This window comes from Periplaneta americana, chromosome 6, assembly GCF_040183065.1.
Source record: "Periplaneta americana isolate PAMFEO1 chromosome 6, P.americana_PAMFEO1_priV1, whole genome shotgun sequence".
NCBI classification, from domain to species: Eukaryota; Metazoa; Arthropoda; class Insecta; order Blattodea; family Blattidae; genus Periplaneta; species Periplaneta americana.
This window is the reverse complement of record NC_091122.1, coordinates 106,098,717-106,120,800: the sequence shown is the minus strand read 5'-3', so window position 1 is coordinate 106,120,800 and position 22,084 is coordinate 106,098,717. Positions and strand designations below refer to the sequence as shown.

Below are 22,084 nucleotides of genomic sequence, written 5' to 3'. Positions count from 1 at the left end.
CATTTCTACAAGGTTGTTTTGAAAAGTTTTGCCTTCAAATTTTTTTTTGAAAATGGCTATAGTTATGCGAGTAAAACAAAAAGTGGTAACTTCCTACAACTTTATTGTTGATATCCATTTAATTATTTCTCCACATAATCGCACAGGCGATCAACACATCTCTCTGGCAATCAACATATCTCTCCCAATGGGGGACCATTTCTTATTATTATTACTGTAGAATATTTCACTTGACGACAGAATCAAAGCCTTACCTTTGTCTGCACTGCATTGTCAGAATCAAGAGATGGTTCTGTCAGTGTTCCTTAAGTTTTGGGAACAGATGAAAATTTTATAGCACCAGATTGAGACTGTATGGAGAATAATCAAAGACAGTGGAACCAAATCGCATTGTGCAAAAAGTTTTCAGAACTCTAGTTCTGCGATTATCACCTGCACATGTCTGTCTTTTGTCACACAAGTTGAGAGTTGCACCAGGTTCATTACAAGCACCAACAGACCAATGTCGCATAGTACGATGTCTATACATTCATATCCATAAACAGACATCATTCTCCTGATGAATGTCAATTGACACCACATTTTCTGTCAACAGAAACTTTATCACAGCATGCTGCTTCAGACGCACCGACATAGTTCTGTTACATGCTGCCATGTTTCAGACTATTATTTAGGGCTATCTAGTGGCAGAGGTACGAAACTTGCGTCAGTGAAGCAGGAAAGTTAATCGACTAGAATGTTTGACAGCTAGTACTACGAAATTTGTTAACAATAACACAAAAAATTAGAAGACATTGTTACTTTTCAAAATACCCTCGTATATTATTCTATTCTATCAGTAATTTATTAATATTTAATTAAATTCTGATATATTCACTTCTTTTTTATCCAAGCAAGTACATCCAGCGATACTTCTTAGAAATCTCATTTCAGTGGCTCCTACCATTCTTGTTTTTTTTTTTTGAGGGGGGGGGGTAGAAATCCAGAATTCAGAGCTATACAGTAATATCAGAACAGCCATTATAGTACTTCATAAAATTTCAATTTAGTTGCTTTTCTGGTATTCTTCATGTATCATTTTAATGTCCTGCATATATAATTGTATTTATTAATTTTATTAAAGATGTCATCATTTTTACTATAGAAAAATATCGTAGCCATGATAATTAAAACAGATTACTTGGTCAATGACCTTTCCATATTAGTATATATTTAGTAATATGTTACTGAAATAACAAAGATAAATCTATTCATTACTTGTTATCAAGAATTTGGAACTTTATGTATATAGTCCGACCATCGGATCTGTGCCCCCTAAGATATGTGAACTGAACCTTAATTCCTTTTCAGCCTCGGCAATTTAATTTCTCTCCCTGTATTCCTATTTCTCTCTTTTCTACCCCTCTCTCTTTCTCTCCCCCCACTACTCACAATTTTGAGCCTTCTTGCGGGACAGTTTATTTGCACTTGCAGTCCAGTGTTGTCAACTCAACATGAATACTGTAGCACGGAGTGGTGAAAGAAATATTATTAAGCAAGTAATAGCATTTTGCATAAGTCAATAGCGTCATCAGACCTACTTAAATTAAATTATGAATAAGTAATAATTAACCTTACAGTATTATAAGCAATATTCAAGAGATATGACACTGTTTGACGTAAGTTTGGCAACATCCCTATTCGGCAAGGTTCGTGGCCTGCTGTTTGACGTACTGGGAGAGAAACGGGTGGAATGGGGTGAGTAGAGGCGTTAACTTTTCCAAGAACGACGACAGCGCTGAAGGGGCATAGATCCGATGGTCTGACAATGACTCACTTTATCTCTGCTTTCCTTGCGTTTACTTTTCAGGCTCTTTCTTGCTGCAGGAGGAGGACTTGGAGGTGGGCCTCTTGGATCGCTAGGGGGACCAGACCTCTCTCGCTGCCTGCGAAATCCACTTCTAGGTGGAACTGGCGATCGATTATTTGGACGATTTCTTGGTACAGAAAATGATCGTGATCTAAAACAAGACATTTTAAAAAGATAATCTACTACTCTCAGCTTAACTGATATTCATTTCGAATTTGTGTGCCTTGTGAATGTATATCAGAGGTATAGATGAGCACAGGCCGGGCCCAGGCTGAGTTAATTCTTGACCTTACATTATGTGATTAGGGTAAGTTGCGTCATCATATCATGCAGGCTTGTACTGTCTTTTGCTCTTACTCTGCAGGCTAGGGTAAAGTGCACTGCATATCTAAAAGGTCATGATAATATCTTTGAAAAATATTGGAGTGCAAGAGGTCAAATGACTTTATTGTCAAACGCCTGGCATTAGAAAACAACAACAGCAACATATCTAAAAGGGGTAGCTTATCGATACAGAGCTATAATTTCTGTTAATTCAATATTAGCAGAAGTAAGACAATTCTTATGTCATTACTTTAGTTTGTTTGGAGTACTTTTCTGTCATAAAAGCATTATGATAATTTATTGGCTATCAAAATTCTAGCTTTTAGATAACATTAATAAGAATCAGAAAAAAATGGGTTTACAGTTGCAGGCTGAAAGTACTTCATTCTATATCAGCAGCAATGACGAGAAATCAAACTATTTTTATATTACCATCTTTGAAATTAACTCAGCTGCATTATACAGATATAAATTACAATGCACGAGAACTGTCCAGACATCATCTTTACTATATATATAAAAAAAAAGCAGTACACAATTTAATGAGTGAAACTCACCTTGACCTTGGAGATGGCTGTCTTGCTCTGCTTGCTACAGGTGCTGGTGAGGTGACTACTTTTCTGTTTCCTTTGGGAGAGCACACAGAACATGACTCATCTGAACATGAACTGAGTGAGCGCGAACTGGGTGTCAGGGATGCCATCTTAGGTGTGCGCCGTCTTGGTTGCTGTGACTGAGGCTGTAACAAGATAGTTCTATTCATGCAATCAACTCTCGAGTAATAGATAAATAGGCAAGAACAAAATGTAGTTCTGTTTTGTACTACTACCAACATCTGGAACAGATGTGATGGTGATAATAAGATAACAGAACAATGAAGTAATGAAAACATTGGGAGAAATTGAGATATTCCAGAAAAAACTTGCCTTACAGTTACTTAGTCCATAATAAATCTCATAAAATATGCAAAAGTTCTTACAGGTCGTTTTAAGAAGAACCGGTAAAATAGGTCACTTGCTCTTGCAGGTATTTTTTTATTTAAAACCCTTCAGTTACTAGACTCTTAAGAACACTGCAGCCTCATATTTTCTAATTTATTTCCATGTTTGTCTGGTAAAAGGCTTCTGCATTCCCAAGAAACTAGGTGGTGTGCATAAAATGCAGCATATATACAGTTGAAGGTTATAGAGAAGTTTATACAGGGTGATTCAAAAGGTAAGGTCAACCGGTGAGGAGATGATTCAGGGAGACATTTAGAGCAGGAAAGTCCTTTGTCAGTTTTATTTATTTGCAACCGTTTCAGAGTTACAACAGGTCAAACATTTACTCACAACTACGGTGAATTACTTACAATAATTATTAATTTACAATACTTCACTGGAGCAACTGCTCAAAATGTCCTCCCTTTGCACACAAACATGCTTGGGCACGATCTCTTACTGCGCTGTGCTTAAGATCTAACAGTCTGTTTCGTAGTCTGATGTCTGTTACAGCTGCATTAATTCACTGCAGCAGATGATTTCTGTCTGTAATCTCTGTAGCGTACACCTTCATTTTTATAAAACCCCATACAAAGAAGTCCAGAGGTGTTAAATCAGGGACCATTTAGGCCAAGCAATAGGACCTCCCCTCCCTATCCATCGATCTGGATAGTTCGCATCCAACCACTGACGCACAGGGCATGTGAAATGTGAAGGATCGCCAACAAGCTGATACCACAATGTGCTGGCATGTATTGAGAGGCACATCATCCAACAATGTGTGCAGTGTTTCCAGAAGGAAATAAAGATAATGTCCTCCCCTCATTTCGTCTGGCAGAAGATATGGGCCAATGAAACTGCCACCAACTATTCCAACCCACACGTTTACATTAAAATGGTGCTGAAATGAGGCAGAGCATGTAACCCGAGGGTTTTCATTTGTCCATGCATGCCAGTTGTGTAGGTTGAGAACATCACCTCAGGTGAATCCTGCCTCATGAGTCCATAAAATGTGGTTAAAGTCTGGATCGTCATCAGCTGTCTGTAAGAGCCATCGACAATGGTGTCCAAGGTCCACTGGTTTGAGTTCTTGCACAGGATGTAGGCCTTAATCACGTAGTGTATGCCACGCTGATGATTGTGACATCCCTGTGCGATGTGCAAGTCATCAAGTACTAACAGAAGGCTCTGCATGCACAATATCAAGAAGTTCGTCCTCCCACAGCACATTACCCCTCGAATGACCAACATGATGTCTTGGTCGTAGTACACCAGTCTCCCCCAGCTGTTCAAATACGTGTCGTGTAGGATGTCGTCACTGTGGAAATCATATAGCATATTCCTTGCAGCATTACCATCACAGAACCTACTAATATAATGCACGTCTCAATATTCCACGTTACTAAACATTTTGATGCATTCTCTGAGCTTCTCTGCTGGTACTGAACTACAGGTCCTACTGTAAGACGTGAGAGGTGGTAACGTTGCCTCCCTCTGTCTTCCGTTATGTAACGGATCAAAAAAATTAAATATATTAAAAATTTTAACATTGCAATATAACATATGATTGAAAATAATCATTACCATACCTAAGACTTATAGAAACCAAAATAGATAAACCACAACATTTCATGGCGTGTGTTCCATTGTCACTCCATCAACGGTGGAAATCATGCTTTGGAAACAAACCTAGATCAAAACATTAGTATTTATTGTATCATGAGATTGAATTAACTGTTTGACCTGTTGTAACTCTGAAACTGTTGCAAATGAATAAAACTGACAAAGGACTTTCCTGCTCTAAATGTTGCCCTGAATCATCTCACCAGCTGACCTTACCTTTTGAATCACCATGTACAATTCTTTCACTTTTCATATGCACACTTTACTTGCTTCCACTATTTATGACACCTTACCTCCCATCAAATGTTTTGGTTTGGGCGTATGAGAAGCACAGAAGGTTAGAAGAAGGAAAGGAATTGTGTTGAGATTAGCAAAGAAGCCTATAATTTTGTATAAAATATAATATACTATAACAATGTCAACTTCAGGAAATAAAAAGAAACAGTGTCAAGGATGGTGAATTAATAGTATGATTGGGAGAGCAAATTATGAAGTTGTACAGTTATTTAATGGAAGTATGAAGCAAACTGCGGGAAAAATCGTTAAAAACAGTTATCGAAAAAGATAATATGGAAGCAAAAGTTAAAACTAAAATTTCAAGACTACAGGAAATAGGATTATCAAGTTACCGTATTTACGCAAATATAATGTGCACCCTATTTTACAAAATGTCGTCCTGATAACTGGGGTGCATATCATATTCGATGGAATATTATATTTGCATGCAAATACTCAGACTCGAACAAATCTAAATGAATACTCATTTGATACATAGCATCTGTGCAGACGGACGTTTCTGGAACTAACCTATCACTCTGAATGACATCATTCAGGTTCCACAGATGCTGCTGGCGCCCTCCTCAGAAAAGTGCACTCATATATCAAATGACTAATAATGCTCGAATAATGCTACGAGATATGGTGGAAAACCGCAGATTGAAACAGCCATTCCGGCATAATTTCATGTCCATGTTTAACAATAATCATTTTTAATATGAATAGTATTGGTAACTATGATAATGACTTAATTATTTTTTTTCTTTTATTGTGAGATTTTATGTATACAACTTTTAACAATCACGCATCTTCAATTAAATCAAAAGAATTTACCAACAATAAAATTACTGATGTTAAGAGTTAGTCATTGTAAATCAATGTTCAGACACCAACCCATACCTGTGAACTGGAAGTTCCAGTGCTAGCTAATACTGAAAGTGTGGATGAATGTGATATGTAGCTAAAAGTAAGGGTACCTTTATAACCTCTCTTGATAATATAATTTTAATCTTGAGTGGTTTTAGACAGGTATGTGTTATATTCACCAGTAATTTTTTTTTTCCGGATTGTAGGATAAAAAAATTGGATTGCATATTGTATTTCGAGTAAATATGGTAACTGTCTTGGAAAAGAGATTTTTGAGAAGTAATAACAATGGGCTCTACGTAAATAATTTTATTATTATCATTTAGAATGGCAGACAATTAGATAAAGGTAAGTTTCATGCCATATAACAAGAGATCCATATTCCTCTTAACAGGATCTATTTGTCTTCATTTTAAACTATAATTATGTCAATTAAGAAAAAGAAGCTATACATGGGGATGCACACACATCTTGCCTTTTTTTTTTTACTGGGTTATTTAACGATGCTGTATCAATTGAGCCGTTCAGAGCAGAAGTGGTGTAAGTCAAGAATAGGTAATGAGGATTGAATTAAACATGCTGTAACATACAGCGCAAAGTAGCAATTAATATTCACTTTATTTAAACTATTAGTAGTCAGTGGATAGCAAGAACGACATATTAATTCCTACTTTGCACTGTATTTTACAGAATTTTTACTTTAAACCTCATTATCCAATTTTGACTTACACCACTTTTGCTCTGAACGGTTCAATTACTGGGTTAGTTAGTGTCAATGAAATTGGTGATAACGAGATGAGGCTGAGGATATGCCATAGATTACCTGACATTCGCCTTAAGGTTGGGAAAAACTTCGGAAAAAATCCAATCAAGTAATCAGCCCAAGCGAAAGTCGAACCCAAGCCCAAACACAACTTCAGCAAGCAAATGTGCTACAGCCTGAGCTATGTCGGTGGCTATCTTGTCATGTTAAGTCCCTTTTCCTTTGAAATATTTTCGTAATGTTTAGTGTTATATTAATCCTGAAAATTAATTTGTATAATCATACATCTTTCAGTGCTAAAATATTTGTTTCAAATAGTTTTCGATTACGAGACACAGAACTACCATACCAAACAGATTTCTAAGGTAGTAGTAGTGAAGATAACAATCAGCATTTTGTTCGAAAGGTATTCAACTCGGAACAAATCAAGATACATTAAAACAGATAGAACTATGCCACATCAGTTTGGGACGAAAGGACAGATAGAGAAGCAGAGAATGTCCGAGACAAAGGTGGTAGCAAGAGTTCAAAACAGTGGTTGGTGCACAACTGACTAGAACTGCAAGAGACAAAGTGCTGTGGAAACAATTAATACTAGGTCAAATTCAATAGACAGTAAATGTTTAAAGGTATATATGGACACATACAGATGTGTGTGTGTGTGTGTGTGTGTGTGTGTGTGTGTGTAAATGTGTCTGTTAATGTAACTAAATTAATTACAAGACCAAGTTAGAGGAAGGATTAGCTCACCCTGTTGGATTTCTTGAGTAAACCCTACCATCAATTAAGAGACTCTTGCCCATTAGAAATTCTTTGGGCTTATTTTAAGATAAGCAGGTTTAGCTGGTAGAATATAGGAGGACAGCACATAACCATGCAATTGCCTGGGGCAACAGAGGGCCTCCAGCTTATTATCTTATAAGAAAGTGAAGAAAAAATTTTGTAGGTAGAGGAAACTAGAATCTGTCTTTTTTTTGCTCTACTCCGTAATAGGGTTACATTAATTTTGCAAAACAATTCATATATATAGTTTAAGTCCTTAAATATTATGTTCAAGAAGTTTCTCATTAGAGATATATTATGTGAATAATAATTTATCTCATGGAAAAGTTTTTGTAGACAATCGATTACACCATTTCATTCATAACTTCATTTGTGCATGAAAAGAAGTAAGAAATAAAAAAAAATTAATGGAGCCATTTTCAAGTAAATTACCAATGAATGTTCTCTTTCTTTTCAAATATGTCCCATTATTTTTTTTTAGTAGGCCTATCTACAGGTGCGAACTAAGATTTCTGATGGGGGAGGGGGGGGGGAGATAGAATCCTAGATAGAGTCCTTGGCATCAACCCCTTTGATTTGATTACCTGGTTGGGTTTTTCCGAGGTTTCCCCCACCGAAAAGGCAAATGCCGGGTAATATTTTGGCGAATCCTCGGACCTCATTTCATCTCACTACATCTCGCCAAAATGTAAAAAAATTGTACAACATTGTAAAAATTGTAGAAAATTACTAAATTGTAAAACTATAAAAATTTGTAAAAATTGTAATTGTAATATTGTAAAATGTTGACATGTTCCACATCTTAAAGCTTCATTGCTCATGTAAGATCTATGGAATAAAATAAATGAATGAATGAATGAATGAATGAATGAATGAACCTTACATAAAATTATTATTATTACTAGCTGTACCCGTGCGCTCCGCTGCAACTGTTAGAAATAAATATAAAGTAATTACATAATTAAAATAGGACATTTGATCCAGGGAACATTCGTGTTTGATAGAAGGATAAATCGTTTAATATGTTACTTAATTTAAATTGCATCCAAATAATTAAAATGCGATCATTTTGGTCCAGAGACACTCATTTGGTGCAATGACAATTCCTTTAACATGTTTCTTAATTTTTATTACATGCAACCATAGTTTAATGAAGATTGACATCATTTAGATTTAATGTGTATATTTTATTTTACTTATTATAGGTTTCCATTGAATTATGGTAATAACTTAATTTTAACCCTTGTTTTCTACGTATTCAGTAAATGGCACTTGGTCCACTATGGTTCTGAACCCTTCAAATAACTTAAATTATATTATATAATATTACATATATTATATTATATTACTAGCTGAAAGTACCCGGCGTTGCCCGGGTTTTCCTTTCTGCTTCTACTTTTAATTAAACTGGTTATTAAATTTTCGGAAATCTCGGAAACCTAACTATACACAACCAAAACGAATTGTCTTTACTAAGCTTTCCTTGCCCATAAAAATGAGTCTTTACTTAACGTCACTTACATGAATTAATGAACTCAGCCAAATGCCTGCCAGGGTTAACTCAATTTAAAACAGTTGTAAATCAGCCACCAAAAAGAAAACATTTCATCATGTGCCTGACAAACTGTTGTTTTAAATTTATTTATTTATTTATTTGTTTTTATTTATTTATTTTATTTATTTATTCTGGTGAAGTTAAGGCCATTAGGCCTTCTCTTCCACACCACCAGAAATACAAATAAAGTATTAGAAAAATCAAACTATAAATAAAGTAAAACCCAACGAAAATATAATTCCTTCTCCTCTTTCTGATCAGTTTCATCATCGAATCAATATTATACATATATAATTTAATTTATATTGGAAGATTTTTTTACCTCTTGACCGCTGTACACCCACTCATATCATATCCAGTTTTTTTTTAACCTAACTTGAAACTATATCTCATAAATTCAGAACATATTATATTAATTCTAATTTTACACACAGAATACAGATACAATATTAACTCGCAACAAGTCATTCTTTAACATAAAGACTAATATTCTGAGAAACGTATAGGCCTACCGGTATTTTATAAATTAAGAGATTTTTATTTCCACAACGCTTAACATAATAAATTTGCAACGTGAACAACAATATTTTGAGAATAATACAATGTTACTTTCAGTGGGCTTATGTACATTCACATACTACATTAGTAACATGACAAAAGTATCATTGAATTGATTATTGATATGTGTAAAAATCTTTTTTTTTTCTTCACTTCTTTGTATAAAATATAGTTGAGGATGTGCAAAACACGCAGTTTTTTAGTTAATGTCTGCAACTTTGAGCGACTGTCCTTGAGCTTCATTTTAATATGGCCATTACAAATGCTATGGCATTGAAATTGCAGTTGCTCAAGATTGAATGAGTATCCTAGAAATACGTGGAATAAAAACATCTCCTTTTATTTTTGCAGTTAATATTATCAATTCTATTACGTTTCGTATGAGTTTTTCACATCAATTCTTATTCGTGCATAATTTTGGTGGGTCAATATTTCGCAATAGTACTATTGGTATTCAATATTAAGTAAATTATGTGGTAGTAATCCTTGTAGTTTCAAAGAATTCTAGAATTCAGTTGCATAAAACAGTTTGCTCACTATCTACAAAACTGCATCGAAGAATTCATAATACGGTCCTGGAATGCGTAAAGATACTTATTGCATGAATTATCTAGTTTTAGCCTTCATGATCTGTAACAACAATGTAATTTAATTTCGTGTTAAAATTTCCAAGGCCTCGTGAAAGTCGATGTTAAATACAACAGACAATAATAAAAAAACAATTGACTGTAGAAGATTTTGTATTTTAATATTATGCATGAAGATTTGATCTATTTATTTTTATTTTTTATAATTTTAATTAAGTTAACTTCCATTTGCACAATTTTAATGTAGCCTATGTTCTTCTCCTGGTTATGAAGGTTAAATGTGCAAACTTTGGCACATATCGGTCAAAGCGTGTAGATTTGTATAGGGAACATACACACCCACATACATACATACATACATACATACATACATACATACATACATACCCACATTCAATTTTATATATTAAGATATTATATTATATTATATTATATTATATTATATTATATATTATATCAGAAGTTACTGTAATAACATTATAGCATTATGTCCATCTAGAGAAACTACACTTTCCAATGGTGAAATAATAATTAATTATACAAATCGATTAATTTAGCTTCCAATATTACTCCATACAAACACAGAAACATTCTCTGTAGGCTATCTTTCATAGCTTTCAATTGTTGCTGTCCAAGGCCCCTTATAGACGAAGTCATTTGTTTTTTAATTCATTACACGGCCTTAGACGGCAGTTATTTTAATTTTAAAACTCATTTATCTCATTAAATATCAGTCCTATCAAAATTTTTCAAGGAATAAAACTTATCGAAAATTATTTTTAAAGAAACTTTTGTTATGTAACATTTTTCACAAAAATCAATAATAAGCGAGATATTTCGATTTATTTAATTCAGACCCCCTTATAACCCCCCTTTTAAATAATGCATTTTGAATGCCATATAGCCTAAAATCTAAGTTACAACGAACTTAATTTATATTCCAATTTTCATCGAAATCCGTTCAGCCATTATCGCATGAAAAGGTAACAAACATACAGACAGACAGATATACAAACAAAAATTTCAAGAAAGCGATTTTCGGTTTCAGGGTGGTTAATTATATATGTTAGGACCAATTATTTTTGGAAAATCGAAAATTACCAGGAAAAGTTCGGCTACAGATTTATTATTAGTATAGATTACTATTATTATTATTATTATTATTATTATTATTATTATTATTGCTGTTGTCGACATTACTGTGATGAAATATAAGCATTGAAAGTAAGAATAATAAAGTAATAATAATTATATTTTGTAAGGGGATTAGAAGTTATCCCTGGCAGGGATGTTAATATGAATTTATGAGAGGGGGATAACTTTCCAATGGGGGGGGGAATCCCCCTCATCCCCCGTTAATTCGCACCCTGCCTGTCTATGATATTTCATGTGCTGACCTGACTTATTAGATATCAAATGCAAACAAAATCCATCCAATAGAATAGTAGAAATTGCTGTACATAACATGCCCGAAAACTATTTTTTGATATCAAGGAAAGAAGTTGGAAATGTGTTTTCCTGTAAAAATCTCGAAATCTATGTTTTTGCACCTTCACAATACACTGTCTTAATACTTCGTATCGGTAATAAAATAAGTATTGAAACTCCTCGAAAATTTAATACAGTAAATAATTTCATAAGTAAATTGTAAAATAACGTTCAATTCAACAGTACAATTATATGCACAGGCCAGTCTTCTATGATTTAACCTGAATAATTACGAATATTTTCAGCTAATTAGATGACAAAAAATACGAAAGTTCCCAAAGCAAGAGCAGCAACAACAACAATAACAACAGCAGCAATAATAATAATAATAATAATAATAATAATAATAATAATAATAATAATAATAATAGTAGAGCGATCGGTTTGGAAGTAAATCCCGAAAAGACAAAGTATATGATTATGTCTCGTGACCAGAATATTGTACGAAATGGAAATATAAAAATTGGAGATTTATCCTTCGAAGAGGTGGAAAAATTCAAATATCTTGGAGCAACAGTAACAAATATAAATGACACTCGGGAGGAAATTAAACGCAGAATAAATATGGGAAATGCATGTTATTATTCGGTTGAGAAGCTCTTATCATCCAGTCTGCTGTCGAAAAATCTGAAAGTTAGAATTTATAAAACAGTTATATTACCGGTTCTTCTGTATGGTTGTGAAACTTGGACTCTCACTCTGAGAGAGGAACATAGGTTCAGGGTGTTTGAGAATAAGGTGCTAAGGAAAATATTTGGGGCTAAGCGGGATGAAGTTACAGGAGAATGGAGAAAGTTACACAACACAGAACTGCACGCATTGTATTCTTCACCTGACATAATTAGGAACATTAAATCCAGACATATGAGATGGGCAGGGCATGTAGCACGTATGGGCGAATCCAGAAATGCATATAGAGTGTTAGTTGGGAGACCGGAGGGAAAAAGACCTTTAGGGAGGCCGAGACGTAGATGGGAGGATAATATTAAAATGGATTTGAGGGAGGTGGGGTATGATGATAGAGACTGGATTAATCTTGCACAGGATAGGGACCGCTGGCGGGCTTATGTGAGGGCGGCAATGAACCTTCGGGTTCCTTAAAAGCCATTTGTAAGTAAGTAAGTAAGTAATAATAATAATAATAATAATAATAATAATAATAATAATAATAATAACCAGCAGCAGCAGCAGTAGTACTAGTAAGTCGCATTTCCTAGTGATTCATTACAAAGAATTGTCACGCTTTTCAAAATTAAAATGTCAAGTTTTTGGAAAAGTAAGCCTTAGACCAAATAGGCCTACTGACAAGAAATAACACTATGCTATTCCTTCACGCAAATTACGAATGATCCTGTAAAATTACATTGTTAAATGAACTCTCATTCACAATTTAGTAATAAAAATCATACTTGTTCTGGGAATTATAGGTCATCACCAGGGAACGGACTAAAATGTATAAAATATGTAAATAGGCTATATACTGTGTGAACAGCATAGGGTAGAACAGGTTTCACGGCCTCACGGGGCCGTGAGTCCCCCACCTCTGTTCGCATAGCTGGCAGGCCATGAAACCTGTTCTGCTCTATACAGTTAACCCAATATATACCGGTACTTACTTTTTTTAAATCAAAATATGGAATTAAATATGGACTTAAAATAACAAAAAAATAATATATACGGTATATTATCTACGTTAAATATTAGTACAGTTTAATCAAACTAAACAAAGAATATCCATGTATGGTGGGTCCCTATCACCACGGCATGGCGCGTCCTCAGGTTGCGGATAGAGGAGACGGCCTCCAGATATGGAGGGTAGCTGCGAATATATTGAATAAGCAGTCGTGGACAGCCGATAAGGGGTGGTCCTCCAGCTTGGGGGTTGGGCGAAGGGCTAACAACCCATCACCGTAAAAAACAGCTTGTTACGAATTCCTACAGTAAGCCTCGGAATAGGACTGATTCTCTGGCACGACCACAGCAAAGGAATAAGGTTTTGAGATTTGGCACTTGGAACGTAACTAGTCTTTATAGAACAGGAGGGGTAACATTAGTAGCAAAAGAACTAGCTAGATATAGAATAGACTTCGTAGGAGTACAAGAGGTTAGGTTAGATGGGAATGGCATATCACAAATAGGAGATTACGTGTTGTATTATGGGGAAGGAAACAATAATCACCAATTAGGAACAGGATTCTTTGTACATAAAAGAATAAAATCAGCAGTAAAAAAGGTCGAATTTATCAGTGACAGGTTATCATATTTAGTAATTAAGGGTAGATGGTGCGACATCATAGTTATAAATGCTCACGCCCCTACAGAAGAGAAAGACGACTATATAAAGGATAGCTTCTATGAGGAATTGGAACATACTTTTGATCAGTTCCCTAGATATCATATGAAAATTTTATTGGGGGATTTCAACGCTAAAGTAGGACGGGAGGATATTTTTAGACCAACTATTGGAAAAGAGAGCCTACACGCAATTAGTAGTGACAATGGAGTTAGATTAGTCAACTTTGCCACATCGAAAAATTTAATTGTCAAAAGTACAACATTCCCCCATAAGGATATACATAAATATACTTGGACTTCTCCAGATGGATTGACACACAACCAAATAGATCACATCTTGATAGATAAACGGAGACATACTAGTATAGTAGATATTCGAACTTTCAGGGGTGCAGACTGTAATTCTGACCATTATTTGGTGATTGGAGAATTAAGAGAAAGATTATCAGTAGCCAAGCGAGTAGAGCAACAAGTTAATATTACTAAATTCAATATTTTGAAATTAAAGGACGAGGAAGCTAAGCAAAATTATCAGGTCGAAATTTCGAATAGGTTTGCCACTTTAGAAAGTTCCGACGAAGTTGAGAAAGAATTAGATGTTAATAGCGTGTGGGAAAATATCAGAGATAGTATCAAAATTGCAGCTGAGCAGAGCATAGGTTATTATGAAACTAAGAAAAAGAAACCGTGGTTTGATGAAGATTGTTGCATGGTAGTAGAAAGAAGGAAACAGGCAAAATTGAAATTCTTACAGGATCCAGTTGAGGAGAAGAGAGATAATTATTTCAATGAAAGACGGGAAGCAAGTCGTACACTTAGGAATAAAAAGAGAGGTTACTTGAAGGAAAAACTGAATGAGGTAGAAACAAATAGTAAGAATAAAAACATTCGAGATTTATATAAGGGTATAAAGGAATTTAAGAACGGATATCAGCCAAGGGTAAACGTGATCAAGGATGAGAATGGTGACTTGCTTGCAGACTCTCCATCAATCCTAAACAGATGGAAAAACTATTTTGCGCAACTACTAAATGTACATAGGCCAAATAGAAATGATCGGGACGAAATTGAAATACAAACTGCTGAGCCATTTATACCCGAACCCACGCTTTCAGAAGTCGAAATTGCGATAGAAAATCTGAAAAAGTACAAGTCTCCAGGTATCGATCAAATTCCAGCAGAATTAATACAAGAGGGTGGAAGTGCATTATATAGCGAAATTTATAAACTTGTACTTGCTATTTGGGAAAAGGAAATTGTACCAGAACAATGGAAGGAGTCCATAATTGTACCTATTTTTAAAAAGGGGGACAAAACCAACTGTGGTAACTTTCGAGGAATATCACTTTTGTTGACGTCGTACAAAATTTTGTCCAATATTCTTTTGAGGAGATTAACTCCGTACGTAGATGAAATTATTGGGGATCATCAGTGCGGTTTTCGGCGTAATAGATCGACTATTGATCAGATTTTTTGTATTCGGCAGATAATGGAGAAAAAATGGGAGTATAAGGGTACAGTACATCAGTTATTCATAGATTTCAAAAAGGCTTATGACTCGGTTAAGAGGGAAGTATTATATGATATTCTTATTGAATTTGGTATTCCCAAGAAACTAGTTCGATTAATTAAAATGTGTCTCAGTGAAACATACAGCAGAGTCCGTATAGGTCAGTTTCTATCTGATGCTTTTCCAATTCACTGCGGGCTAAAGCAGGGAGATGCACTATCACCTTTACTTTTTAACTTCGCTTTAGAATATGCCATTAGGAAAGTTCAGGATAACAGGCAGGGTTTGGAATTGAACGGGCTACATCAGCTTCTTGTCTATGCAGATGACGTGAATATGTTAGGAGAAAATACACAAACGGTTAGGGAAAACACGGAAATTTTACTTGAAGCAAGTAAAGCGATCGGTTTGGAAGTAAATCCCGAAAAGACAAAGTATATGATTATGTCTCGTGACGGGAATATTGTACGAAATGGAAATATAAATATTGGAGATTTATCCTTCGAAGAGGTGGAAAAATTCAAATATCTTGGAGCAACAGTAACAAATATAAATGACACTCGGGAGGAAATTAAACGCAGAATAAATATGGGAAATGCGTGTTATTATTCGGTTGAGAAGCTCTTATCATCCAGTCTGCTGTCCAAAAATCTGAAAGTTAGAATTTATAAAACAGTTATATTACCGGTTCTTCTATATGGCTGTGAAACTTGGACTCTCACTCTGCGAGAGGAACATAGGTTAAGGGTTTTTGAGAATAAGGTGCTTAGGAAAATATTTGGGGCTAAGCGGGATGAAGTTACAGGAGAATGGAGAAAGTTACACAACACAGAACTGCACGCATTGTATTCTTCACCTGACATAATTAGGAACTTGAAATCCAGACGTTTGAGATGGGCAGGGCATGTAGCACGTATGGGCGAATCCAGAAATGCATATAGAGTGTTAGTTGGGAGACCGGAGGGAAAAAGACCTTTAGGGAGGCCGAGACGTAGATGGGAGGATAATATTAAAATGGATTTGAGGGAGGTTGGGTATGATGATAGAGACTGGCTTAATCTTGCACAGGATAGGGACCGATGGCGGGCTTATGTGAGGGCGGCAATGAACCTTCGGGTTCCTTAAAAGCCATTTGTAAGTAAGTAAGTAAGTAAAACAAAGAATATAATGGACGTGCCTTATCTTTCATTGTACTATTTTGTTATGTGAACTTCAAACAAAACAAATTTTTATTGCCTGTTACCATCACAATGGTTTGTAGAGGGGAATGTCAGCAGAGAGGAGAGAATGGCACAGGTCGATGTTAAACTCGGACCTACATTTGATGTTGTTGGTTCTGTTAAAAACAATGGAATTGCTTGGAATTTCGTTGTTGTTAGCCTGATGTTTACTGGTCTGAAAATGTCGTTGCACCAGGATCTTTTGTGTAGACGATACTGCACACTGACACAAATTACAAAATAATATTTTATTGTCAGTTGATAAACCATCATCTTTAAATTCTGAAATGTAACTTCTTAATCTTAAAGTGGTACCTTTGGCACATTACCGTCTTTATAGAATAATTAACAGAACTGAACCAATGTGTATTCTGACTGACATGTAACTGTGGACCTGCACATCTGTTTTCTGTTACAAATTTCAAAATTAAAATAATACAGTTTCTTAACTTGCTTTCCCATTGTTGAGAGGACTGTTAATTTTCTAATAACTCTGATTTTAAAGGAATTACTGAAAATGTTTAAAACTCTATTACTGAGACGTATTTTTAAAAGTTAAGGAAATTTTATTTTATTTTATTGTTGAGCTTAATGTAATATGGACTGGAAAATATATGGAAATTAATTAAAATATGTACTAAACTCTGAAATATGGAATATAAAAGTAGCATTTTTCAACTCTATACACTGTGAAACATAGAGAAAATGCAAAATATAATTGATATTAGCTTCATTAGTAAATATGTATTTACATAAAAATCCTTTCCCTGGGCATCACCTTTTATGCTCACTGTAGTGATCATGAAAGACAAAATTAAATTTGTGAATAGTACAATACACCTATTCAGTTTGAGGAGGTATGTATAGTCACATCTTAGAGTTCTCATAATTTCAACATACCAATACAACACTTGTGATATATTTTGCAGAGGAATTGGTGCTGTTCAACTGAAAGTGAGGAAGTTTCTAATAATAAAAAAGTCTTTTTCTTCAAAATTTGTAATATAGAAATATGTCACCAAACCTTACTAAACAATAGAAGAACCTCAAATATTGAATCACGTAGATATTACCCTCTGTGTCTGTGGCTGTGGTGTGTGAGGTCTTCGGTCTCTGTCCCTATCTCGATCCCTAGACCTGTCTCTTTCCCTGTCCCGATCCCTTGATCGTGATCTTGGCCTAGCAGGGAGTGGAGGGGATCGAACACGATTTCGGCTGCTTCGAGTAGCACCACGAGAACGACTACGAGACCTCTTGTGGCTGGAACGGGAGCCATGAGGTGATGAGTTGCCACCTCCTCCTCCATACAGCTCCTTAAACCCGCTGTGTCGCCATCTGCATCAAATATAATCACATAAAAGGATTAGAGATGTCTTACCACACATTCCTCTCTACAGTTTGATTAAAAATGCCTACCCATACTTTATGCAGTCTTTCATCTCAAACTACTGGGCACATTCAGATTCATATTCTATACCTAAGAGTTAATTTTTTCTTCAAGTATTCTATACACATGAAATATTATAATTTGAATCATCTGTAGCTGAAGGTCAGAGTTTTTGTTTTCCAGATCGGAGATCTATAAGGTTTGGTCAGGGAGCAATGCACATTATTTTTTTTTTCAGAAAATATTTATTCTATCATCTTGGAAATTGTACATTATATGAAGTGATATTTTGTTGACAGACTGTTTTTCAATATAACTCTATTCACCTACACGATCTTGTGCCAAAAAAATTAATGTCTGTATGCTCTGCAAGTACTAATCTGTTCTATTCTTGCAGCCATGAGCTCATGGCCCGAATAACATCATCATCATTCTCAAATCTCATAGCATGAAGAGAATCTTTTAGCAGACTGAAAAGTTGGAAATCTGAGGAGGCTAGGACAGGGCTATATTATGGTGGGTGAGATAAAATTCTCAAGCCAAGTTTTGTGACGGCGTCTTGGATGCTTAAACTCGTGTGAAGGCGAGCATTGTCATGCTGAGGCAGAATAATGCAGCAACCCCCACAAACGTCTCCTCAATTACAGTCTACTTTCAATCAGAACCCCCAACAAATTTCTCTTCAAGTACAGCCATCTTTTAATCAGCAACCCCCACAAATTTCTCCTCAACCACAGTCATATTTTAATCAGCAACCGCCACAAATATCTCCTCAATCACAGTCATATTTTAATCCGCAACTCCCACAAATTTCTCCTCAATCACAGTCATATTTTAATCAGCAACCCCCACAAATTTCTCCTCAATCACAGTCATATTTTAATCAGCAACCCCCACAAATTTCTCCTCAATCACAGTCATATTTTATTCTGCAACTCCCACAAGTTTCTCAACTAGAGTCATCTTTTAATCAGCAACCCTCATAAGTTTCCCCCAGCCACTGTCATCTTTTAACCAGTAATTGCCACAAATTTCTCCTCAACCAATCCTCTTTTAATGAGTAATCCCCACAAGTTTCTCTTCAACCAAGCCATATTGTAATCTGCAACTCCCACAAATTTCTCTTCAACACAGTATTCCTTTAATGAGCAACCCTCACAAATTTCTCCCCAGCCACTATCATCTTTTAACCAGTAACCCCAACAAATTTCTTCTCAATCACAGGCCTGTTAATGAGCAATCCCCATAAATTTCTCCTCAGCCACAGTCATCTTTTAATTTACAACCATCACAAATTGTTTCTTCAACCACAGTCTTCTTTTAATTAGCAATATCCACAAATTTCTCATCAATCAATCATCTTTTAATGAGCAATACCCCACAAATTTCTCATTAACTAGTCATCTTTTAATCGGCAACCCCCACAAATTTCTCCCCAACCACTGGCATCTTTTAACCAGCAACCCCCATAAATTTCCTCAATCACAATTTTCTTTTAATGAGCAATCCCCACAAATTTCTCATCAACCACGATCCTCTTTTAATGAGAAACTCTCACAAATTTCTCAACTACAGTTATCTCTTAATTTCTTTCAGCTACAAGTTGTATTATATAATATCTTATATTTTTCTGTGTCCATCAAGTTAGCTCTGTGGTAGTGCGTCTGTTTCGGGTTCCATTCCCGGCGAGGTCAGAAATTTTCATGTAAAATTTCTATCTTGGTACTAGGAGAGAGTGTTTCTAATCACTAAATTGTGCACCAATATGCTTGGGTTAAATCCCAAATCTCTCTGCAGTGCATATGTCACTGATGATAGTGATTAGTTTGTCGGATGGGGATGTTAAGCCTGGACGCTCCCTTGGTGCTATTCGAGAGGAGTAGGTTACATGCTGGCATTGGGTTTCCTCTTCTCCCTTCCTCATCATCCTCACACTACACTTACACTCACCTTAGTACACGACATAACTCTTCACAGATTCACATCATGCATATTGTGGACCATCGAAGTAGTGTGCAACTTGAAAATGGGTCACAGACCTGCCATCTATATGCAATATGCGGAACTCGAATCACGCAAGTGAAGTGGGTAGGCATTAGATACATACATACATATTTTCCCGTTGTTTTGTAGTTCTATAATCCAGACATAATTATTCATTCTGTATCCATTTCCTGCGACAAACTGATGAACCACCATGTCACTGTGTATACTTAACTATCCACATGTGAACAGCGGAGCACTAATAGTCCGCTTGACTATGTAAATGGTCTTAGAGTTCCATTTTCAGTTACAAATGGCTTTACCAGAAACCCATGATGAAGTTCTTTTCCATGTGAACTTAGGAATTATGAGAACATTTCCTAGCGTTACCGAGGTTTACAAATACTGTGAAATTCAGTGCCATATATGTCAATATGTCGCTGCATCTGTAGCTCAAGTGCTAGTGTACTGGTCTTCCATTCAGCCTGGGTTCGATTCCCAGCTAGATCGTGATGGAATTTGTGGTGGACAAAGCAGTCATTGCAGAGGATTTTTCTCGGGCTACTCCCATTTCTCTATATCATTCAACCAACATTTATCACCTCCCCCTCATCTTATCTATCCTTTGCAATAGTAGAAATAGTCTGGGATGAAGTCTTGGAGATAGTACGCGTTTCTAATGCTGATATAGAGGGTTTGGGTCTCTGGGCCTCATCAGGCTACTTGTATGCAGATGAGACTTGTCTCTATCAGGAGCTGAGACAGGATGGTCCACCTGTCAGCATCAAATGATCAGGAAGGGCTTGGAGCTATGGGTCCCTGGGGCTTACCAAGTTACTCATCTGGAAAATAGAATCTGGCTCTATAAGGGTCTGATGCACAATGGCCCACCTGACAGTCGAGTTCACAAATGCCAGCCAGGTCACCTATCATACTTAGACAATCATCGCATATAAGGGTGCACAATGGACCAAAGCATGTGTAAGTGTACAGAACCATCCTAGGTCCAGCCAGGCCATTGTTGATATGTTGTATGCAACACCAGCAGTAGCAGCAGCAGTATAGTAGTAGTAGTAGTAGCAGTATACTCCTTTTCATAAGACTTAGTTCATACTTTTAGCCACCCAGAACAACATGATCCATTCGTGCTTAAGCAACGGTGCCTACATGTAATGTTAAGACTCAGTCGTTGTTGGTTATGGTAAGTTAAAAAATACATGGTTCCTACACACCCTGGAAAATCTGAAATTTTAAAATATTTTTTCCAGGCCTGGAAATGTTATGGAAGTTCCGCTTATTCTAATCTTTTCCTGGAAAACTCTAGGCTATACCCTGACTAACCTGGCTTCATAGATATTAGTAGCTGCAGTGTACACACACTTCACAGAGCTTTTCAAGTTGGAGCAAAGGAAACAGGATGGAATATCGACTCCATCTTACGTTCTTTGTGGTATTTATTTAAATACTTGCCTGCAAGAAGGGAAGATTTCCAAAAAAACTGTGGAGGAAAATTGTTTCCTCTTAAGTTTTGTGCTACTAGATGAGTGGAAGACACAGCCATTGGTAGTCGTGCTATTGCAATCTGCCCACAGGTTGAAACATTTGTGAACTCGTACAAGGACAAACCAAAGTTGTCAATGTGTACAAAGTCTTTTCAGACAGTGAAAGAAGTCTGCCGTGATTCTCTTATGATGGCAAAACTGAGTTTTTTTCTTTTGTCACCACAAAACTGGAAACATATTTAAAGTGTTACCAGACAGATTCACCAATGATCCCATTTCAAGCATGCGACATAATGGAACTTCTTTACAGGCTTATGTCTCTGTTCATCAAGAAGGAAGTTTTGAACAAAACTGAAAACCATTTGAAAATAGTTAAACTTGATGTCAATGTCAAGGAAAATCTTGTGTACACAAAAGAAGTTTGCATTGGGTTTGCAACTTCAGACATCTTGAAGGGAAATAAAGTGAGCGAAAAAGATGTTTTGATCTTTAAACAGGAGTGCTTAGGGTTTCTGAAAACTTTGGTTAAGATGA

General features: G+C 35.8%; 1 protein-coding gene across 9 annotated transcripts in view; it reads right to left on the bottom strand.

Moving 5' to 3' along the window:
* LOC138701630 (serine/arginine repetitive matrix protein 5) overlaps positions 1–22,084 on the bottom strand; it is a 57,633-nt gene that overhangs the window by 10,439 nt on the left and 25,110 nt on the right. For all 9 annotated transcript variants that reach the window (XM_069828729.1, XM_069828722.1, XM_069828724.1 and 6 more), the window contains 3 exons: positions 17,752–18,013; positions 2,731–2,912; positions 1,817–2,000 (listed from right to left, as the gene is read on the bottom strand). In XM_069828729.1, the coding sequence (XP_069684830.1) occupies positions 1,817–2,000; positions 2,731–2,912; positions 17,752–18,013 (628 nt within the window). The remainder of the gene's footprint in view (positions 1–1,816; positions 2,001–2,730; positions 2,913–17,751; positions 18,014–22,084) is intronic.